Raw genomic sequence first — 21451 nt, forward strand, 5'->3', positions numbered from 1 at the left:
AACAAATTTGTTTGCAGACATTTATGGCACCAAAATAAATCAATATCAAAACATAACAGGTTGTTACAAAACATGCAGAGATGCATGGTAAGAACAAAAGAAAACATTTTATGAATTTAAATTATAACTCCAAATTTGGTTTATATTATTTAATTAGCCTGATCAGGGTTCCTATCAGAATATCCACTGCATCAGGATGCTACATACAGTCTTACCAGACATGACAAATTAAAAAAAGCTAATAATCTAAACTAAATTTAATACATTAGCAAGATGTTTTTAACAGTGAATACAATATTCCTACTAAAGAGGGAGAAAAGGGAGGGAAAGAAACCCCTCAGATGCTTGCCCAAAGCATAGAGAAAGTAGCAACATGTTTTCAAAATGTGCATGCAGGGCCCAATTTAGTATCTAATAAAGGAGTAGGTCTTATGCATATTAATTTTTCCTGGTGATTATGCACTTGCTGCAGCTATTTCACCTGCTCTATTTCCCAGATTCCAAATTCACTCAGAAGACTGAAGTAACCCATCTGAGTAATACTTCATATTTCTCAAATGGTTATATATATCTTTGTTAACATTTTTGGCAGGCAATAACAGACACTGTCCTACTAGTGTAACCAGTCAAACCAGTAAATACAACACCACCACCAACACCTTCAAGCAACACTGACTGTTATTGACTGCATCATTTCTTGGCAACATTCTTCATACAAAAATGTTCATGGTGATCTCACTATTTCTTTTTTTTTCTTTTTTTTTAATTCTTGTCCTACAAAAACAGGATCAATTCTCACTTGATAACATAATTAAATCGTTGGACAAAAATAAGGATGGATCTGTCAGCTTTGATGAGTTTATGATGATTGTAAAAAGGATAACTAGTCCAGGACAGTGAGGCACCTGAAAGAACAAGTATCACTGCTTTGAAGAAGAGCCAGCATTTGTTTACATTATGTGTACATCTAAACCCACTGATTTGTTATTATTTTAAAGCATACGGAATAAAGATTTAACAGATAAGAAAGTACATTTGTATCGTGTTTCATCCACAGTCACCAGCCACACATTCCAGCTAAATTGCCTCCCAACTAGATCAGAACTACTGTTTCTATGTCACGCTACATTTGAGGTGTTATTTAAGAAATCCTGCTTTACACCTGGGCTATTATTTGAACCTCTAAAGAAATACAAATCACACAGTTTTAAAACACACAAAAAGAAAGGTGTAGCACTCCACTTGAGGAGTATTTCCTAGAGTATACTGTCCAATACTCCTCACAGTCCAGTTTCATCACTCACAAAAGATGACACTTCATAAAATAGGCAGTTCAAATTTTTAGAAAATGAAGTACTTATTTTCAATAGCAATGTAACAATGCCAAGTATGATAACCACAACATTAGATGCTCATTTTAAATTATATTTATGTAAGTATGTTCTTTTTTTGTAATAACTCTGTGAATGGGGACGTGTAAGTACACATATAAACTGAGTGATCTTGTTACAGTTTAAGTTCACTAGCCATATTTGGAGCAGTCTTAACCTTTTCATTGCATGATTCCTGTAACAGATGGGTTTTCATGGGCATTATTATTCACTTCAAGAAGAAATTAGTGAAAGAGAAATATGAAGAATAGACATTTTGAAGACAAGTAATCAGTGGATTAGGCACTAGTCCTGCTAGAGAACTTGGAATTTTGGACTGAATTTTAACACCAACATCACCCATTATCTTGATAAATCACTTAGATTGCAGAGTTACTTAAGGACTTAAAGACAGCTTAATTGCAAAGCCTGTGAAGTGCATTCAAGATCTCATGCTACTGTGGTTCCTATCCCTGCATTTACCCTCCATAAAATGGGAAATAAAGTACTCCACACTACTGATGCATGAATAGAAGGCTTAAAAAATATGATGTTTAAACATTATATGATTGTCCTAGCATGCTCCCAGGCCGTTCTTTTACAAAACCCCTTTAATTGTTGAATGTGTTATTTCTTGTAAGAAAGAAAATCATATGTATTACTTTTTTCCTGGTTTAAAAAAAAATATTCTAAATTCACAATAGCTTTGATTTCAAAAGTAAATACACTACATGCACATTATGCTAACAAGGGTCCACTAGCAACTTTACACACAGACCTAAGTATAATCACAGAATTTTAGGATATGCTTTTGCATGCATGAGACATACATTCCTTTTCATCTGTTAGACAACCTTAGAAATTTTGGAATTCAATCAAGTTACTGACATCCCAAATAGGAAACACGGGCACCAGGAAACTAACATGCTTTAATAGTGTCACCTACTGGCAAAACATACTTCTGCATAATTTCTTAAGTATATAGAAAATGCAGTTATTTTACCCAGTACAGTAAGTTCAGGTTCATGATCCTATACAAGGTGTAATTGTTCATGAAGATCAATGATCACAATTAAAATTAACTTTCTTAAATCAAAGGGGAAAAAAAAGGAAAATATTTTACAGAGTCTTTTTCTTCTTCCAGAATAGTACTGGATGCAGTTGCAATAAAACTGACATACTGTAAAAGGATCATTAAAAAAATCTAAGTTTAATAGTAGAGGAAGATGAGGGAAATGAAACAAAAATACTTCTTCCTCCATCCAGTGAATCCAGTTCACTAGCAGTTGAGACCATACAATTTCCCTTTAAAGGAGTTATTTTAGAAATTGCCATTTGCATGAGAAAATTCATACCAAGCTCTACACTCAAGCAAATGCATTACCTTTCTGAACAGCAATCATCCTGCAAAGAATACTAAAAATTTACCTATCATTGTTTTTCAAAAAGGCTAGGAAGTAAAGCAGAAAGCTAGAAAGTATATAATGGGAACATCACCTGCAAATAATCAACCAAGATGAGACCAAGAACTTGGGCTGTTCTCAGAACTAATGTACCTCCCTCATCTTCCTTACTCAACTAGGGCAATGCTCCAAGCTTGGGGGAGAGTGGCTGGAAAGCTGCCCTGGGAAAAAAGGGCATTGAGATACTGGAGTATGTCCAGAAAATGGCAAGAGGTCTGGTGAAGGGTCTGGAGCACAAGTTTGTCATGGAGCAGCTGAGGAAGCTGGGGTTTAGCCTGGAGAAAAGAAGGCCCAGGGGTCACCCTATCAATCTCTACAACTGCCTGACAGGAGGTCGTAGCCAGATGGGGATCAGGCTATTCTCCCAGGCAGCCAGCAACAGGATGAGAAGAAATGGCCTCAAGCTGTGCCATGGGAGGTTCAGGTTGGAAATCAGGACTAATTTCTTCACTGGAAAGGTTGTTAAGCATTGGAATGGGCTGTCCAGGAATGTGGTGAGGTTATCATCTCTAGAGATGTTCAAGACACAAGTGTACGTGGTACTTAGGGCCACGGTCCAGTTGACAAGGTGGTATTTGGTTTAAGGTTGGACTTCACGATTTTGGAGATCTCTTCCAACTTAAGTGATTCTGTTATTTTGTGTAATACTGAGTTACATGAGTACTTGATAATTGTAGTTTTTATTTGCAGCAAAAAGGTTCAGATTTCCATAGATGCAGAGAACAAAGAGAAACACAAGAGACCAAAGTACTTTCTAAGTTCTTTAGATGAAACCATCAACTGCAGTAGTACAGTTCTGAGCACCTGAATGCTTAGCAACTTAAGAAGTGATGTAAGTAGCTGCATATTTTATGATGCCCCTCAGTTCCCCTGCCAAACTACGTGTCATGTTTTGTCTCTTTTTAAAAAATAAAAGGAAATGTAACTACTGCTTCACCAGTACCTTTCTCCTCCCTCTTCAGGTTTTGAAGGAGAGGAAAGCAAAAGAAAAGTACACTGCTTCAGTCCTAAGTTAGCACACAGTGGCATCACAAGATATTATCAGTGCAGATATACTCCAATTAACTTGCTTGGATAATGAAACATCTACATCAGTTTGATAGTTCAAAAGCTTCAGTAACCTACTTCTCTTCCAATTGTTTCTGTTGGTTATACAGAACATCTAAACAGCTTTCGGCACAAGATGGACTCTGCTAAGGCAGAGTATTTAGCAGCTGTAATTATTGGTAGTGCATGTCTCCCACTTGGAATGATTTAAATCTGTTTCTTGCCCAGAACTGACGTGTCAAAAAATCAGATTAAGATGCTGAAATACGACTGTCAATAACCAATTTCAGAACCTTAATACAGCTCAGAAAAACAGAATATCTATTACACATATTGCAATGATAACACTTCCATTGTAAACAAAGTATTAATCTTCTATGACACACACATTCACTCCATTATTTTGTTAACTTTATGTCGACATAATTTTCTCTTTAACATATCTATCTTACTTGCCCTTGAAAGTAAACTGCAAATCTCCCAGGTAAATACCATTAAGTAAAACTGGCACGCAAAAAGCTCTAGAAATAAGGATGCCCCAGAATCAGTCTTCTGGGCTCTATCTTCTTACAACCAAATTTTACAGTAAGCTTTCAACATCTTCCACATTTTACAACATATTGCTATTATGAAATTGACCCCTGCAGTGAAAGAGTACATCTTTGCACATAGTCAAGGAAAAAGGAAGAGACCTCTAACTACGGTAAGGCCACAAATTCGATGCCAAAAGCAAAGTTTACCTTCACTCACCTGAGGGCTTCTCCAAATCCCCCCAAAGTTCTAGCAGCAAGTCTCACCCTGAAACTCTGAACTCTTTAATTTACCTCCAAAAGTTCAGACTAGATTATCTTTCCTATGCAAATAAGCAACTTTGACAAACTGAACAAATACTCTAAAAATGCTCTTATTTGCACATTTCAAACTAAGCAGACATGAAAAAAAGTATGTTTTACTTGCAAATCCCAACCAAATTCTTTTGAAGGAAATTCATACAGAAACAGTAGGTCACTGTGAGGATCCCACCTAATTTGTCACTAGGGCAAATGTTCACATCTCACACCAAGATACTGCTTTCTCATATTAATTTCTGTTCTTTTTTCATTTTCTTAAAAACCTTCTTTCCCTGATCACTTTTAAGTTTTACTACATTAATAATGTGATGAAATCAACTCTAAAATGCTATCATCAGCATACGATGCAGAGAACCCTGCCATATCTGAGGCATTGACATTCTTGTCAAAAGAAAGACCGTAAGATGCACAGGGAGGATGGGTGTAGTGGTTATTTATACTATATATATATAGGAGATATAAGAATTTTTCAACCCATTTCCATTTAATCCTTATCTTGTCCTATAAATTTTTATTTTGGTAATAGACTGTGTTACACCTTTCAGCTCCCTTTTATATTTTATTACCTAGCAAAGCCAACCTAATCATTATTGTCTACCCCCAGCATGAGTTTACACACAAGGAAACTATTAGAAAAATTACAAAAATAAAGCTAAGGCAATTGACAGAAGCAAATGGGCAATAGCAAGAAACTATCAAAAGAAAATATCTTTTTAAACAATACTGAGTAAGGACAGCAGATATCACCTCATGTCCTACCATGTAAAAATATAGATAGATCTTAACACAGAAGTAACTCCCTTTGTCACAAAGATGTATGTTCACAAAACACATGCAGGGAAAAAAACAGTACTTACAACTGGGTTTTTTGTGTCTGGGTCAAATTCTGTAGAATTTGCATCTGGAACAGAAGTTCAAAGTAAAACCAGTACATTTGCTCTACATGCACTACAAACTTGTAACAGTTCTGTGGCATTTCAGGGCTTGTCTATATTTATGTTACAGTCTCACATGTTGAAACTTTGAAGCAAACACAGGAAGCATATGACCTCAGACACCTAAGTTCCCTTTTCTGCTTTCCAAAACACTTCCCTCAGTTCTTAGTTTTAGAAATTCATTGATAAATTAAATCTCTTCATACTCCTACTCCAGCGGCTCTTGTTTGGTCACTCTGGCTAATGAAGGCAAGTGAGAAAACCACTTTTCAGTTTTTACTTCTCCCCACCAGGACACTTCAGAAGACCTGAACTCTAAGCACATGTTCATCTACACTCTTTAGATCAAAAAGCAGGTTTCAAACAATCTGCATAACAGAAAGTTCTAACTCCCTTGCACAGAGAGGCAGCACAGGGTACTTAGCTGAAAATTATCTTGCTGCAAGAGCTAAGTATCTAACAATCACAGGATCTGTAAACAGCTCTAATAATGGACATACATTTCACATAGAGAATAAAAAAGCCTCTTATCAAATCATATTCACACCAGAATACTGAGCTCACCTTCCCAATTCAAACAGTTTCTTGCAAATTCCACAACTGCTAACTGCATTCCCAGACAAACTCCTAGAAGAGAAAACAAAAACTCCAGAATTTCCAGGACAAAGAACAGGACTGACTAAGTACTTGCTGTTCTGTCTTAAACTTGATTGCTTTGAAATTTTGGTATTCATTGCATATACACAGACTTACAAAACGCTAAACCAAAAGTGGCTTCTCAGTGTAAAACTCACACTTCAAATTTGGCAGACTATAAATACATGTGACACAATTACGTGCTTTAAGCCCCTTCAAAGATATTTTATTTCTCTCATCTATTTTACCAATAATTACTGCAATGAAAAACAGAAGCTGAAAGCCTGGGTATATCCAAATTCAAACTCTGCTTCGGCAACTACTCAGACACTTCAAAAAAAAGTAAGAAATGTGGAGTAGGAAGCAAAACCTCAGAGGCACTTACACAAACAGCACTTAGCTTATAGGCCAGATGACGTCTTCGGACTTTACCATAATAACACATACCAGTAAATCAAAAAAACCATTTAATATAGCAAAAGTGGTCCAAAGACACCTATGTTTTCTGCACATTGTTCAATAAAGAGAATTATACTGATATAATTACAATGAGAAGCAAAGGCTCTCCATTTTTGTACATGCAAATTAAACCTTTGCAGAAAGGATTGTCTTTCTTTCCTTCCTCATACAGCATATGTGGTAGAGGACTATGCTCCTGGGGATTCTTTACATGGCAGATAGTCCCAACATCACACATACTTCCCTAAGACAGTATTCCTTCCCTAATGTGGGGGGTTGGGTTTTAGGGTTTTTTAATCAAATCAATTAGCTTGCTATACAACTCCTAAACACAGTAATTCCTCATTCTAATGATCTTACCAAGAAAAGGTTTTTTCTTTGTTCTTGCCCAGGAGATAGCTTGGAGTTTGCCTTCTGTTCCCCTAATTCCAAAACCTCCTGGGACCAGAATGCCACTGTAATGACAACCATATATAAAAGAATTAACATGTAGAATCAAGCCAGCAGAGGAATCCACACAACTTGAAGAAACTTGAGGTTATAACTAAGCAAGCACAATTCACAAACAGCATGTTTTATATGACCATTCAGAAGATAAAGAAACTCTACATTTGGAGATTTGTTTCATCTACCCACCCCAATTCTCATCTGATCAGTATCACACTTCACGGTGAAATTCCCACTGCTTAAATAAATACTTTTCAAATAAACTAGCTAGATATTCACTATGTAAAATCCTAAGACCCCAGGTTTAGATCTTCTAATACCAAAAAACCTAAATGCATCTAGACAAGAAAAAACATCCCTTTAAAAATACAAATTGAAATCCTAGCAATCAGTCTTAACACATTTGCAGTGTACATTTACAAGCACCTTTCACTACGTTGCATGTTTTGACAACTGATCTACACTGTAAAGAAAGTCCAGAGATCCAAAAAAGCAAAACAGCAGCAAAAAAATCAAAACCCTAAACCAACAACCAAAAACCTGCAATTTGTCTAAAGAAATTAAGCAGACTTTTAGGATATATACTGATACTTCAACTTGCTGAAGCTTTTCACCACTCATGCAATTTATCCTTTCACATAAGTAACAGAAGTCTGGATGCATTAAGAAATTATTTGATTTATTGAAGCATTTTTCATCACATGAAATAAATATCGTGGCCTGCATTTGGGATACAGAATGCACAATGTCACTTACTCTGCTTTGCACAGTTTGTGCCATGCCTGGTGATATTTCACTGAGTTCTCTGCTTCCGTAGAACGTTCGAGTTCTGTTGAATCTATATACTAATAAAGAAAAATATGCAATGAAATGGTCTCTTCTTCCACAGAAAGAGCAGCAGACAGTTTATAATCTAAGTGTTAAGAGAAATTATTAAGAGTTTCAAGTGAATTTGTCAATAAACCTGTAACAACTTCGCTGAAGACCCAGTATTTGTTTTTAAGACTGTTTGCTCTAATTGCAGCAATCTGTGCCCTTCCCCTGCACATAGCTCAGGAGCTGTGTCTGCCTACAGCCCTGTTTAGCACCCTCAGGTAAGCAGACTAACTAGAATGCTTTGTAACTCTGAACCCAGGTTACCCTCCTATGGCAACCAGGGCCAACCAAGGAGTAGTGCTGACCTCACCCCGTCATCCCAATAGGATTCCATTATAAGACTGGAAAAATCTGCATTGTCTATGAGAAAGGTGCGTCTGGGGACTCTTGGGTAAAAAGGGAGAAAAACTCATTATGAATGGCCTACTAGAAATACTGCATTAGAATCTGTAGTGTCATTAAAAAGCAAAGCTCCTGATCCACCCCTAGAGTGAAGTGAGGGGACAATGTACTGCACTGGGGACACAAAAGATCAGAGTTTGATTCTGGGTTTTGTCAGTCTTTTTCTCAGATTAACATAATTAACCACATTCTGATGTAGAGTTCATCCTCCATAAAAATGAGATCATCTGAAATGGCAGAACTCACCTTTGTACAGAGAAAGACAACTGGCAAGGAGATTGCTCAAAGTTTCCCAGACAAGACTGCTTTCTAGCAAATACTTTCTACTTTTCCAAACTCCAGAAGGCACCAAAAATACAACAGAAGAATAACTACTTTTGAATGTTGCTATTCTATACTAGAAGAATATTACACAATCAACAAAAAAAGACACGATGATACTGCAAGGTTGGAAAGAGAAACTAATGACAGAGTTAATGGTATTTTCCTTGCCAAACATATTGAGAAGGAGCATTTATCAGTTAAAGAAGCACTAACATTTCATCATCAGATTAAGCAGTTCCTTCAGAGCATGGGATTCTACTGAGAGCCTTTGAGCATAAACACTAAAAGGAGATTTGGACAGTGGGACCGGTGTCTGTTAACATTTCAACACTGCACTGGAGCTCAGCAACCATAAGTTTTCATGCCTGTTAATGCAGAAGCCCCACCAAAATTAAGACCAGCTGCACATGAAGCTTGCTGTGCATTTGCAGACAGGGCACCTTTCACCTTTTTTGCTAAAAGCAAAGCTATTTTTCATATCATAAAAATTTCCCACTCTGCAGCTGTGAGTATGAAACACTACAGTGACACAACCACGTAGGTCAGAAAGGACATGGGGAAGTCTCCAGCCTCGCTACCTGCTCAAAGCAAGTCAAATTAGAGCAGGCTGCTTAGGATAATTTCCAGTCAGGATCTAAAAATCTCCAGGGATCAGTTCTGGCTGTTCCCACTTTCTTGTTTCTTCATGTACACAGAAACACCTTTTTAGAGTATTAGCTAATAATCTTCCCAGGGAACAAAAATAGCTGACCACCTGCCATTTCCCCAAATCCTAATTTTTGTCTTTTCTTTTTTTTTTTTAAGACTGGTACATTTGCCCTTTTCTAGTCATACAATAACTAGGTTGGAAAGGATGTTTAAGATCATTGAATCCAACAGTTAACCCAGGACTGCCAAGTTCACCATAAAACTATGTGTCATGAAAACAAGTGAAATCTACTATGACAGTAAATATAAATTTGCAGATAAAGTCTACTTTTTCATCAGATCCAGCGTTGGGTGACTCCAGTGTTCCTTTCAGGTAAGTTTAGTTCCAAATAAAATAATTAAATCTGTAAACATTTACTTTAAAAAATGAGATGCTTGGCCAGTCTGTATTTATCTGCATGCTTCATCTTCTAATTTTCACATGAATTAAAACTGCCTCACATGATGGGAACTAGTAGATTACCACAGAATGATACAATAGTAGAATCAAAGTATTCCTAAAAGCAAAAGCCAGAAATATGCTCACCATTAAATCCAGTTTGTAATTAATTGCCAGTGCAGAGTGTTCCAGAGCTTTGAAAACAGATGCATAGCAGTCACTTAGTTTTGTGTACTTGCCCACGAGAGCTATGGAACACACCTTCAGCAACCTTTCATACCTGACAAAAACAAGTTCTTCAGTTACTGCACCAAATTTCACAAAAAACCCCCATTTTTAACAATGTTTGCTTTTTCTTTAACTCCACAAAATATCTCCTAAAATTTTGAAACTGCCCACAGTTTTAAACCCAGACCATCCACAGGTGTCAATCAGCACTACACCCAGTCAGTCCAGTCTGGTGACTCCATAGCAGCTAAAACCTAACTTGAATTACAGCACTTCTAGAGAAAGCAGCAGGACATAAAATACCTGCAAGCCATTTTCTTCCACTTCATTAGAAGATCACTTGGCTGGTCATCAATAGGTAAATTTAGCCTCTGTTTAAAATACTTAATGATGCCTTGCTCCTCCAATAGGATTGGTACACGGTAAGTAGAAGAAACATCATGAATAAATATTACCTAACAAAAAAAGGCAGAATATAAAAAAACTTACATAAATTTTTCATAGGAAACATTCATTCTGCTTTTGGATACCACATGCATTTTCTATTCTACATTCTGGCTTTTAAATACCTTCCTTTTGAATGAGCAGGACAGCACAGCTAATATTTAAGGTTCCATTAAATCTACAAGAAAAAAGTTACTAAAAAAGTAAATATGTGTTTTACTTCTCCTTCACACCATCATACAGGCTTGTCAAGCCTACCAATGCATTAGTTTTAATGCAAACATCCAGCCTCAAAAGCACTCATGTTTTCTAGCACTTCCTTCCTGCCCTCTCACAAACCTGAAGAGTATTAACCATGAAAGCAAGAAAACAAATTAAACATAACAAAACAGACCGAATTTGGTTGTGACAATCTCCTAGAAGTACTTTGTTAATGAATTAGGCTATGCAATTATAGAGTACAGTCCATTTAAGGACCTTTTTGTTAAGAACTCACTTATAAACTGCATCCAAGCTGCCAGCAATGAAGTTGGTTGTGCTTGGTTTACCTGACACCACAGAGCTCAGAATCCTGAGAACAAGTGTTCCCTTTCCTGAAGACATGAACAGTAAAGGATACTCTCTTTGTTACCCTGTTCATCACAAACTTTGTACATGTGCATGCTGCCCCATTCAATCTGAAATGTCACATAGCCACTTGCATCTCTTGTACCTTCAGCATTACCCATTACATTGAAGAGTAAAATTCCCTCACTTGCAAAAAAATTAAAGAGCAGACAATTAATCAAAATTAATATCGGAATAGCAATTAATTGCAAAGTATTAAGGGAAAAACCACACATGAATTCTAGAAGAATATATAACTACACAGCAGATGCACCCTTAAAGGCATAAACAGCCTGTTACATATTATCACAGTAAGAGTGGTCATGTGGCTGTCACTATCTGTGGACATAAGCAAATCACCACGCTTTAACCACACTTTGTTCATCCAATATTATAATCACCTGAGACGACTTATGGGTAATAAATACATAATAATAAATAATGAGTAAAACCAGCCATAGTTGTGAAAACTGTACAGTTTTGTGCTATGTATAACAACTAACCATGCATGCAAAATCTCTTTTTATTAGCTTTTACATAACATGTAAAATATATACATAGCATTTAAATTATTAATGGCTGTTTGACATAAAACTTCACATATATACTCCTGATACTCTGAAAATGCTATAGCATCCATAACAGCAAGATAAAAATTATAAAGACAATTACATATGAATGAAGCAGTCAGAAGCTGAAAACAGAAATGCACAGAGATATTTGTATACTTTCCACACATAATATTGAAATACAGACCTGCTCAGGCTCCACATGACAAAACATGGAAATCTTCTCCTTCACAGCCATCTCTATAGGTTTTGCACTTCTGCAGACAATCTGTCATAACAGAAGGAAAAACTTCAAATATTTACTAGGCAAACCAATAGAAGATCCTGAATATTTCATAGAGAAATTTATCTCCTTTGGAAGCAGAGCACCAACAAATGTACCATTTTTTTACTCCTTCCCCTCTTTTGGAGCTCTACTCTCTATCATAGCTCACAAATATCTACCAGCAAGGCAGAAGTAAACCAGTCACCTGCCCATACTGACCAATTTTCATTCATGTTTCATTGGCATTCTCCATAATATTGCTGCCTCATATTCTTCTTTCTTGCAGCTACCATTGTAATACTCTTTGCCTCAAGTCTAGCAGCTCTCTGAATATGATGAATCAAAAAGAATATTGTAATCTTATCAGTAAGATCAGATTTAAATTGAGAGCAATAATATTTAGCTTACATTCATGAGTATTTCAGCATCTTTTTAATTTACACATCATAACAAAAAGGAGGCCAAAGAAAAGAAAACTAATTCATAATTATATGGAGTTTTTACTGGTGCTAGTATTTTGCTGATACATTTAAACCCCAGTAATTTTAGAAAACATTGATAATTTTCAATCAAAGAAAATAATTGTATGCTTTGGTGTTTGTTGGATGGGGTCTTTTTTCACATTATGGAACTCCAGACAACCAGATTAAAATGCAGAACTGCTCTAGGAAAGTGCCTACTCATTACTCAGTCTACTCCCTGAAGTTACTTTGAAACCTGAAAGTGTAACAAAAAGTAGGATGATCCTGTTAGGAGATCATTTCTTTCCCCATCTTTCCAGCAAATGCAATTATTTAATTTATCAAGCCCTTTTGCTCAGAAACTTGTAGCTGCCCTTTGATCACCTTGCTAATGCAGCTTAGCTACACTGATACTGATGGAGTCTAATTAACTTACCCTGCCCCTAGAAGTAATTCTAGAAACAGAAAAAAAAAGAGCCAAGTATAAGGGAAAATTAGTGCACTTTTAAATCAAAATGTAATTAGGGAACAATTTGTATATTCCATTCAGTTAAGCACAATTCATATGTAAAATTTGGTACAGTTTGAAGCTGAAGGTGTAATTCATAAACATTGACAGTATGAGCACGTGAGAAAACATGTTTTGAAATCTGTTGTGCTTCTTGCAGAGACAAATTTAAAGTTAATGCAGACTTGGAAATCAAAAACATCAGAATCAGCACGAAAATAACGAAACTACAATAAAAACAGCAGAGATGCACTGTAAAGGAACACACCACACACAGATGAGGGACAATTGAAACCAAGAGGGCAGCTGTGACAAGTGCATACTCAAAGTGCTGCACCAGAGTACAGGATCTCTGCAGCCACAGCCTGTTCATTTGGCACTCAGAACCCCCTGGGGAGAACAGAGAGGCTGGGGCACACAGAGCTGAGCAGCCACTCCAGGGATGCCTGGGAGTAGGCAGGGAGGCAGCAGGGATTCAGCTCAGGCAGCCTGGCAGCACAGCTCATGGAGGAAGCTTTCGTGGCTGCTGCTGTAAGAACAGCCTCATGTGCTGCTCTGGCCAAGACAGCAACCATTTAAATATTATCCTGAAGCAGCACTCAAGGAACTTTGTAAGGGCACCAAGAGGTTGCACCCCGAGTGAGATCTGTCCCTGCTTCAGGTGTCAACAGCAGCAGTCAAAAGACAAAAATGGTGCTGTGCTCCTGGCATCACAAAACTGTCCCAGGCAAGAGACCAAGATGCAAGACAGTGACTATGTTTGCCTGTTCTCCTTTCATTATACACACCCACTTAACAGGCTTTTAAAAGAAAATTACTTTTTGGAGGGGACAGAGAAGTCAGCCCCTGGCAATTGCCTTAAAGGCCTTCAAAATGCACAGGTAACTTTCCCTATGCTAATAGCACTACAAGAGGGATTTTGGAGATTAGGCCCTGAAACTTGGAACACAATACAACATTACATTAGTAAAAGTCCTTCCTTCCACAAGCTGGTTACAATTACCATGTCACAACCATTTGACACCAAACACATCTTTCATATATCCTACGTCCAAATCCATTGGTTTTGTAGTTAAAAACACACTCATTCAGAAACATAAAATGAAAGAGTTCAAAGAAAAACAGAAAGAAGCACAACACAAAGTTTAGTTGTGTGACTATCTTCTTAAGAATCATTTTTCTTTTTTGAGGATATACACATTGCTTCTTCTTAATAATACATTTAAAAATTCTCAATGTTACAAGATAGAAACATTCTAGGTCTTCCTGCAAAGTGAAATGAGATTTCAATTATTTTTAGCAGAGAAGAATTATTTTTGTAAAAAGATGCCTTTTGAAGAACATAGCTACAGTCCCAAGATACTGCAAGAAGTTAGTTGAATTAAGTCAGCTTAGAGTGATTTTGAGTAATTTGATTTCCTGTGGCTTTAATGGAGCTATGCAGCACATATTTTGCATTTCTTCTAAAATTCTCATCTCTCCTGAGAGACTACAGCTTATTCTTTGAACACAGGTTATGCAAGGATATTTCTAGATGACCTATAAATAAAAATCTGTATTTATTGACTCACCAAATCTGGAGACAAGCCTAGACCCCTCAGTGCTCGAACACTGTTCTGTGTTGGTTTTGTCTTCTGTTCACCAGTAGCATTAGGCTGGAAAGGCACATTTTGAAAGCTCAAAAAGCAACTAACACCTACTAACAAAGCAGTCACAGATTAAAAGAGAAAATTTATGGCAACTAATAATATTTGCAGGAAATAAATATATCCAGAGAGAACCATAATATGCCAGAAACAAAAATGGAACCACTGTTATTACTTGGACATGAAATACTGTGAAAAAACCACAGGGTTCCAATTCAAGGTCAAGTTTATTTAGTTGTTTTTGTTTTCAGAGAAAATTCCCATATAATTGGCTCAGGTAGAAGAAGGCGATTGCAAAAGCTGGATTTGGCTAAAAAATAGAGAATGTCCAACACAGCACAAAGCCTTCAGTGCCTGTTCTTGGAATATACAGATGTAGTAAATAATTCTGTTCTCAATACACAGAATTAATCCTACCAATTGCTGTGCAATCCTCTAATCCACGGGTGTAGTTGGTAGTTATCTTTTTGTCTGTAGAAGGTGAAATCTATCATCATTACAAACCCTTGCTTACCAAAATATCCCCAGTGAGTAGTGAAGCAAAATTTAGAGTTCAAATGAAAAAATACTTTCAGTCCTGTACAAGGAGTTATAGTGGTTTCGACCTAACTGCAGCATGAAAGGGTTAATAAGATAAGTAAACAAATACAAAGCCAATATAGAGTAATATTTATTTTATTAATTCTAATAACTTACCTGCGGTACTAGACTGACATGTATATTACAGAAATTCTCTCTTTTTGCTTTGAACTGAAACTGTCTAAATGCTTCAACAAATGGCATCCCTTCAATATCTCCAATGGTTCCACCCAGCTGAAAAGGAAATGGATATGTCAGAGTTGCAGAAAGCAAAAACAAAAGAAAAAAAGTCTCTTATATATTTCAAGATGTTTTCTGAAACTTTTACCTCAAAAAAAAACTTGATAATTGAAATTTGCAAAGATACTCTACAAAGTGCTTTCATCTACTCTGCACAGTTTGTTTCTTGTGGAAAACATTAAACAATATTCCAGCTTTGTTATGTTCATTTTCCACCAAATACATAAGCTTCCCACGGGAAGATGTGTGGTGCTGCTGAATAATACATGCTTCACACTGCCTTCAAAGTGGTGAACCAGTGATCAATAGCTAAGCTGATGTGAAAATTTTCATACAGAAAAACTTTATTTTCTGTCAGATTAACAAATATTTGTGATTAACTAGAGACAGACATTCCTCAGTATTATCATGGCTTTCCAACATCAGAAATTGTTTATTACCAAACCAATGCAAGATGAAGTCAGACTGAAATTTATTTATGAAGACAGAAATCAGATGCCTTTCAGAGACACTGAGAGCTATAGCAGAGTAAGCCCTGAATAAGCAGCTTTGCACACAGGTCTGATGAAACAGTTGTATTTCAGAATGATCTTTTTGTGCCACCAAGTGGTTCTTGAGAGAATTACATATTTCTGTTCATCCAGTACCAGAAAAACTGTCAACTACATTTGCACATCACGCATGTTTAGTCTACCTCCTCCAGGATTTTATGACCAAAAAATGTTATAATTATTTTTAAAGTACTGAAGAAAAATAATTTTATCAGGCTAGAGGTATAAGTGTGTAACAGAAAGAACAAAACAAAACAAAACAACCCCCCACAAAAAAAAAAAAACAAACCACCTGTTAAAGGACTGATATCACCATCACTTATTAATATTTTTGTGCAACTTTTGTATTTACTTTTTCATATTTATTTGACTCTCACTGTGAACATCATAAAAAATCTACAGCTATAGTGGTAAGTATTTCAATCAAGGCAGATTCTTCTGCATAAGAATTCTGAGTAATTCTCCTGCTGGGTCACAAAGCTTATTGTACTATTGATTGCAGTGGTCACTGCTGGTATTAAATTAATTACATCTTCTGTCAAATTCTCAAGTATAATCTTTTTTCATAATTTTCTGTTGTAATAGTACTACTAGCAATTAATGGCTTTCATCCAGTTGTCTCAATGGCCTACTAATGGTGGGTAAAAACTCATTGGTTCCATTGCGCAGAACATCAGCAGTTCAAGTAATTAACAAAGTTGCCTTCAAAGATCTTAACATCAAAAAGTGGGAAACTAACTTAGACATTGTTTAAATACATTCCTTTATGCATGACCACAAGCAACAAGATGAACATTTGAAGTTCTAGGGAAAGCTAGAATGTTAAAGGCTCTCCTACCGACCATAGGAGATTTCAGGTATTACACAAGTTTCCTCAATACTATTAACAGTGTAAAACTTCAGTCAAACATCCGGACCTTGGAATAAACAGTTCACATTACAGTAACTGCTTTAATTCCCTAAGTTAATAAACTCTCAAGAAGCTCAATTTCAGCTATATTCTAGAGTGGATTTAGTCAAGTAAACAGAAGCTGCAGAGTGAAGACCATGCCTATCCCTTTCAGAACAAAACAAGAAATACAGAATGTGTCTTTGAATTTCTGCCCTCCATAAAACTTCAGTCTGACCTTTTTATAGTAAGGAGCAAAGAGAAAGCAAACAAGCTCATTGTTCACTGGAGCAAACAAGTTCACTGCAGATAAACAACCTAAAAAGTTCCATACTTACCTCAATTACACAGATTTGTGGCTCTTTTTTGTCATCATCCACTGGAACTTTTGCCTGATTCATTACCCATTCCTGAACTGCGTCAGTAATGTGTGGAACAACTACAAAACAAAACCAAAGAAGGCAAACACAGCTTACTTTAGGTCCATATACTAATTTTTGCATGCAAAAGGGATAAAGTGAACAGAAAGCCAAGAAGAAACTACTACGTCCTTTGTCTAGTTCTCCTTTCCTTGAGCCCAGAAGCCAACCATTAAAGGACTATGCCCATATCTTTTGGAAGGGAGAAAGAAGTAAGGTGGTGGAGCAATAAGCAGCCTCTTCTAGCTGATCTCTTCTTTTGTGAAGACTGAATGGATTAACATCCCACAAAATTAAAAATATTACCTTGAACGGTTTTTCCCAGATAATCACCATGTCTTTCTTTATTAATGACATGCTGATATATCTTTCCAGTGGTGATATTGTTATCTTTATAGAGATTGATGTCCAAAAATCGCTCATAATTTCCCAAATCTAAGTCAACTTCTCCACCATCATTCAATACAAAAACTTCACCTGAAAAAAGAAAGCAAAAACAGAGAGAAAAACAATAAAATAATCAGAAATTATTAAATACACAGCAGGAATACCACAGATATCTTAAAATAGATGAAAAAAAATTAAAATTATACATGCCAGTATATCAATAAAGTCCATACTGCAACTCAATCTGCACTGCCATTCTGTATGACTTAATATCCAAGTCATTAGTTTTACATCTAATGTCCATTCCTCAGACACATATAGTTTTGCAAATAAAATGTAAATTATATTGCCAAAATATTTAAGCAACATAAATATTTAACCAGCATTTCAACAGCAGAATATTCCTTCATTGGAAGAAAACAAACTCTAGAAATCATAAATCAGTAACAAATAAAATATTCATTTACTTGCAGGAGAGGAAAAACTATGCTTTTATAAGCAAGAATTACTATACATGTTCAAAGTGTTTCACTATAAATTCTTGTTGTTTGGATCTATTTTAATGATTGAGGTTTAGATCAGGAGTAAAGTTATGAACAAAAATGTTTCTTCAAATGTGATCACTGCTTCTGTGTCGGCTGTTTCACTCAGTATATCTGGTTCACTGTGTCCACAGCAAAGGTTATTTCTGACCCTGAAAAATCTACTTAAAATACCCTTCAGGTTCACACTTTTCTTGGCCCTCTAAGGAGTCTCTAAATTCTGAATCTAGTCAACTTCTGATAGAACTCAAGTGGCTAGATCTTGAGGTAAGGCTGGAAAGCTCTTCAGAAAAACTGTAAATATTTAGCCATGACCCAATAAATCAACGGCAAAACAAGGAATGTGACTAATGCACAAAAAAAAAAAAAAAAAAAAAAAAAAAAAAAAAAAAAAAAAAAAAAAAGTGGACTACAGATACGTATATCCCACCAAAATACAAGACTCCACTTCAATGAAATGCCTAACAAATTACTCCAATGTATACAACAGAGCGATTCTGTGAGGCACTGAATACATCCTCTATACTAAGCCATCATTTCTGCCAAGAAGCAGTGGAATCAACATTTCTCTTAAGCAGGCCTTGGAAGAAAAGAATAAAAAAGAATATTATTAAAAAGCCTCTAGAGTTTACTTGAAATCACAAAATTAATCATATCATATTTCTGTCAAAATGTTAATGAAGGAGGCTTGCCATTCCAGCTCATGTAACTTCCATCTACTAGACAGCAAGCCAGTGTTTCTTCACAAGCAGCAAGAAAATTTTCAGTGAAAAAAGAATTACATGCCATAATGTTCGCCCTCCCCTGTACCTGGTCCAGGGAAGGAATATAACCTCACAATCTCAAGTCATCACAGGAGTCTTAGGACACACTCAACTGCTTAAGCAGCGGCACATCTGCTCCGTAAAGTGCAGCAAATTTTGCTTTTTAAGAGAGGTCTGATTTGCTCTGCTCTTCCTCTACTTAAAACGCAAAGTAGTGTTTTTTCAGTTAAGGAAATACACACATTTATCTTCAGTTCCAAAAGTTTTGGTGTGGACTAAAAGTAAGCAAATAAATGCAGCTAGGATTTTCCAAGTAAAGTGGTATTTTTGCATTAAGTGGAGAAAGGAAGTGTCTGCTTATAACAGCATCTTCAAAAAAACAGGCTTCTGTTTCTTAAGTTAGAGCAGACAGTGTCCTTGAGAACACAGAGTAAGCAATAAACTTTCAAAATAATGATAAAACAACTTGTAAACACCACACTATTGGTTTTGAAAAAATAAAACCAGAACACATTATTATAAATACAAATGTTTATGTGAAAGGGAACAGCACTAATCTTCATACCATGCTCATATGGTGAAAAGGTTCCAGCATCTATGTTTATGTAAGGATCAATTTTGATTGCAGTGACACGTAGACCACATGATTTCAGAATGGTGCCAATGCTGCTTGCAATGATCCCTTTGCCAATGCCCGAGATGACACCACCAGTTACCAGGATGTACTTCATTGGAAAATCAGCACACATGCACAGACCTTGAGCTGGAAATCTAAAAAAACAAAGATGTACGTCTGGTGAACATCACTGTCTGGGAAGATCACAGACTCAACCTGCAAAGAATCTAAACTGAAATGACCTTCAGCAACATACAATAAAAATTACCATTTTGGAATCTGGAAGCAGGATTCACCTCTCCCAGGTTATACCCCAATATGTAAGATAAACAGCTATCTTGTCCCTAAACAGGTCCTGATGAGGCTGATTGACACACAGAGCTAAGGTATTAATTTACAGTTCTACATGGAAAGGGATGCTGGGTGGCAAATCCACAAAAGGACTACAAAAACTTTTTACTATTTATACATTTCAGCAAACAAAGGCACCAGCGTTCATCAGCTACAAGCTGCATTTTTCCACCTATCTGAGACAGGATGACTTGGATCTCATCTGTAAATGGAATCACATTCCATGCAGGTGGCTATGGAAGCTAATCACTGAACAATTTCTGACCAGTGACAGCATGGCTCCCCATAGAGCAAGAACTCTAGAGTCAAGAAAATCTTCCCTTATTTAAACACCCAATTCACCCAAAACAACAAGCAACAGCAGGTGATCTAATGACCCTCAGTATAAATCAAAGCATGAGATTCTTCAGCTGCTGGTATAAAGCAGTAGATGGTCAAGAAATAGTTTAATTATTCTTTTTATTATACTAAAGTAACATAAATAAGGCCTGGTTCATCAGGAGACTGAGTTCAGCAATGTAACAATGCTTGTTATCAAGGCTCTTATACTTCTGGTAATAGGAATTAATAAAATATTTGCTTGTCAATATGATCAAAAGGAGAACCATAACCATTAAAAGTATTTAACTCAGGAGAAAAAGGAATATAAAAAATTAACTTTTCCCTGCTATTTCATTTTAATATGTAATTTTTTTAATAGCAAAGATTTTGAGACTTGGACCCTACAACCTCTGTTTCAGACTATTCCTTCAAAACTCAGCCGACTTAGCTGTAAGCATTATCATAATCATCTAAGGCATTTTCAAAGCTCTACTCAGGAAAATAGGGGGGCTAATTTCAACAACGGTATAAATATTGAGTAGATGCCACTTTAGAACTCTTAAACCTTGCTTACAGAAACCAAAATGAAAAGTTTGCTGTGATTTTAGCAAAAACAGCGATATCCCAGCAGCTCCGGGGAACGCGGTTATTTGAAATGGGTGCAGAGAACTGCTGGCGGTCTGGGAAGTCACATGTAAAAGATGAAGGAAAGAGAGTTAGGGGAGGGAGAGCTGAAGCGAATACTGGAAGAAATCACTTTGCTGGGAAGTGGCACACGGATTACTGTGCCCAGCCTTATCTACAGGAGCTGCCGCCTCCAGCAGCGATTTGTGGGCGCTGCACCCCAAACGTGGGCGCTGAGGCCGGGGGGGGAGAGGCCTCTGACTTACGCACGTGTTAAAGGCGGCTGCTCCGACCGGAGCCCGGCAGCGCGGACGAGGAGAGCCCGCCGAGGGCGAGCCGAGCCCGACCGCACCGCCGGCGGGGCGGGGGCGGCAGCGGCACCTGCCCGGGCGGCACAGCCTCTGCAGGTAACGCGCCTCCGAGCGCAGCGGGGACCGGGGACTGCCCGGCTGGGGACGCACACGCCCGCCGAGGGCACCCACGCCCGGCGCGGCAGGTGCGGCGCGCCCCGCTCCGCCCGGGCCCGCCCCGTCCCGCGGCCGCC

At 37.1% G+C, this 21451-nt stretch overlaps 1 protein-coding gene across 2 annotated transcripts in view; it reads right to left on the bottom strand.

The window, feature by feature from the left end:
* The window catches only part of CTPS2 (CTP synthase 2), a 60059-nt gene extending 38683 nt beyond the window's left edge, over positions 1-21376 (bottom strand). Inside the window, exons 1-13 of one of the 2 annotated variants that reach the window (XM_066176883.1) lie at positions 21178-21376; positions 19561-19766; positions 17609-17779; positions 17222-17322; positions 15321-15437; positions 14550-14633; positions 11932-12012; positions 10429-10580; positions 10045-10177; positions 7965-8053; positions 7122-7216; positions 6231-6293; positions 5589-5632 (exon numbers count right to left, since the gene is read on the bottom strand). In XM_066176883.1, the coding sequence (XP_066032980.1) occupies positions 5589-5632; positions 6231-6293; positions 7122-7216; positions 7965-8053; positions 10045-10177; positions 10429-10580; positions 11932-12012; positions 14550-14633; positions 15321-15437; positions 17222-17322; positions 17609-17779; positions 19561-19744 (1314 nt within the window). In that variant the 5' untranslated portion in view covers positions 19745-19766; positions 21178-21376. Of the gene's footprint in view, positions 1-5588; positions 5633-6230; positions 6294-7121; positions 7217-7964; positions 8054-10044; positions 10178-10428; positions 10581-11931; positions 12013-14549; positions 14634-15320; positions 15438-17221; positions 17323-17608; positions 17780-19560; positions 19767-21173 lie in introns of both variants that reach the window. The other variant, XM_066176882.1, reaches the window with a different exon arrangement.
* Between the last annotated feature and the right edge of the window lie 75 nt (positions 21377-21451).

This window comes from Chamaea fasciata, unplaced genomic scaffold (assembly GCF_029207755.1).
Source record: "Chamaea fasciata isolate MVZ Bird 193981 ecotype frontalis unplaced genomic scaffold, bChaFas1.0.hap1 SCAF_2, whole genome shotgun sequence".
Taxonomy (NCBI): domain Eukaryota; kingdom Metazoa; phylum Chordata; class Aves; order Passeriformes; family Sylviidae; genus Chamaea; species Chamaea fasciata.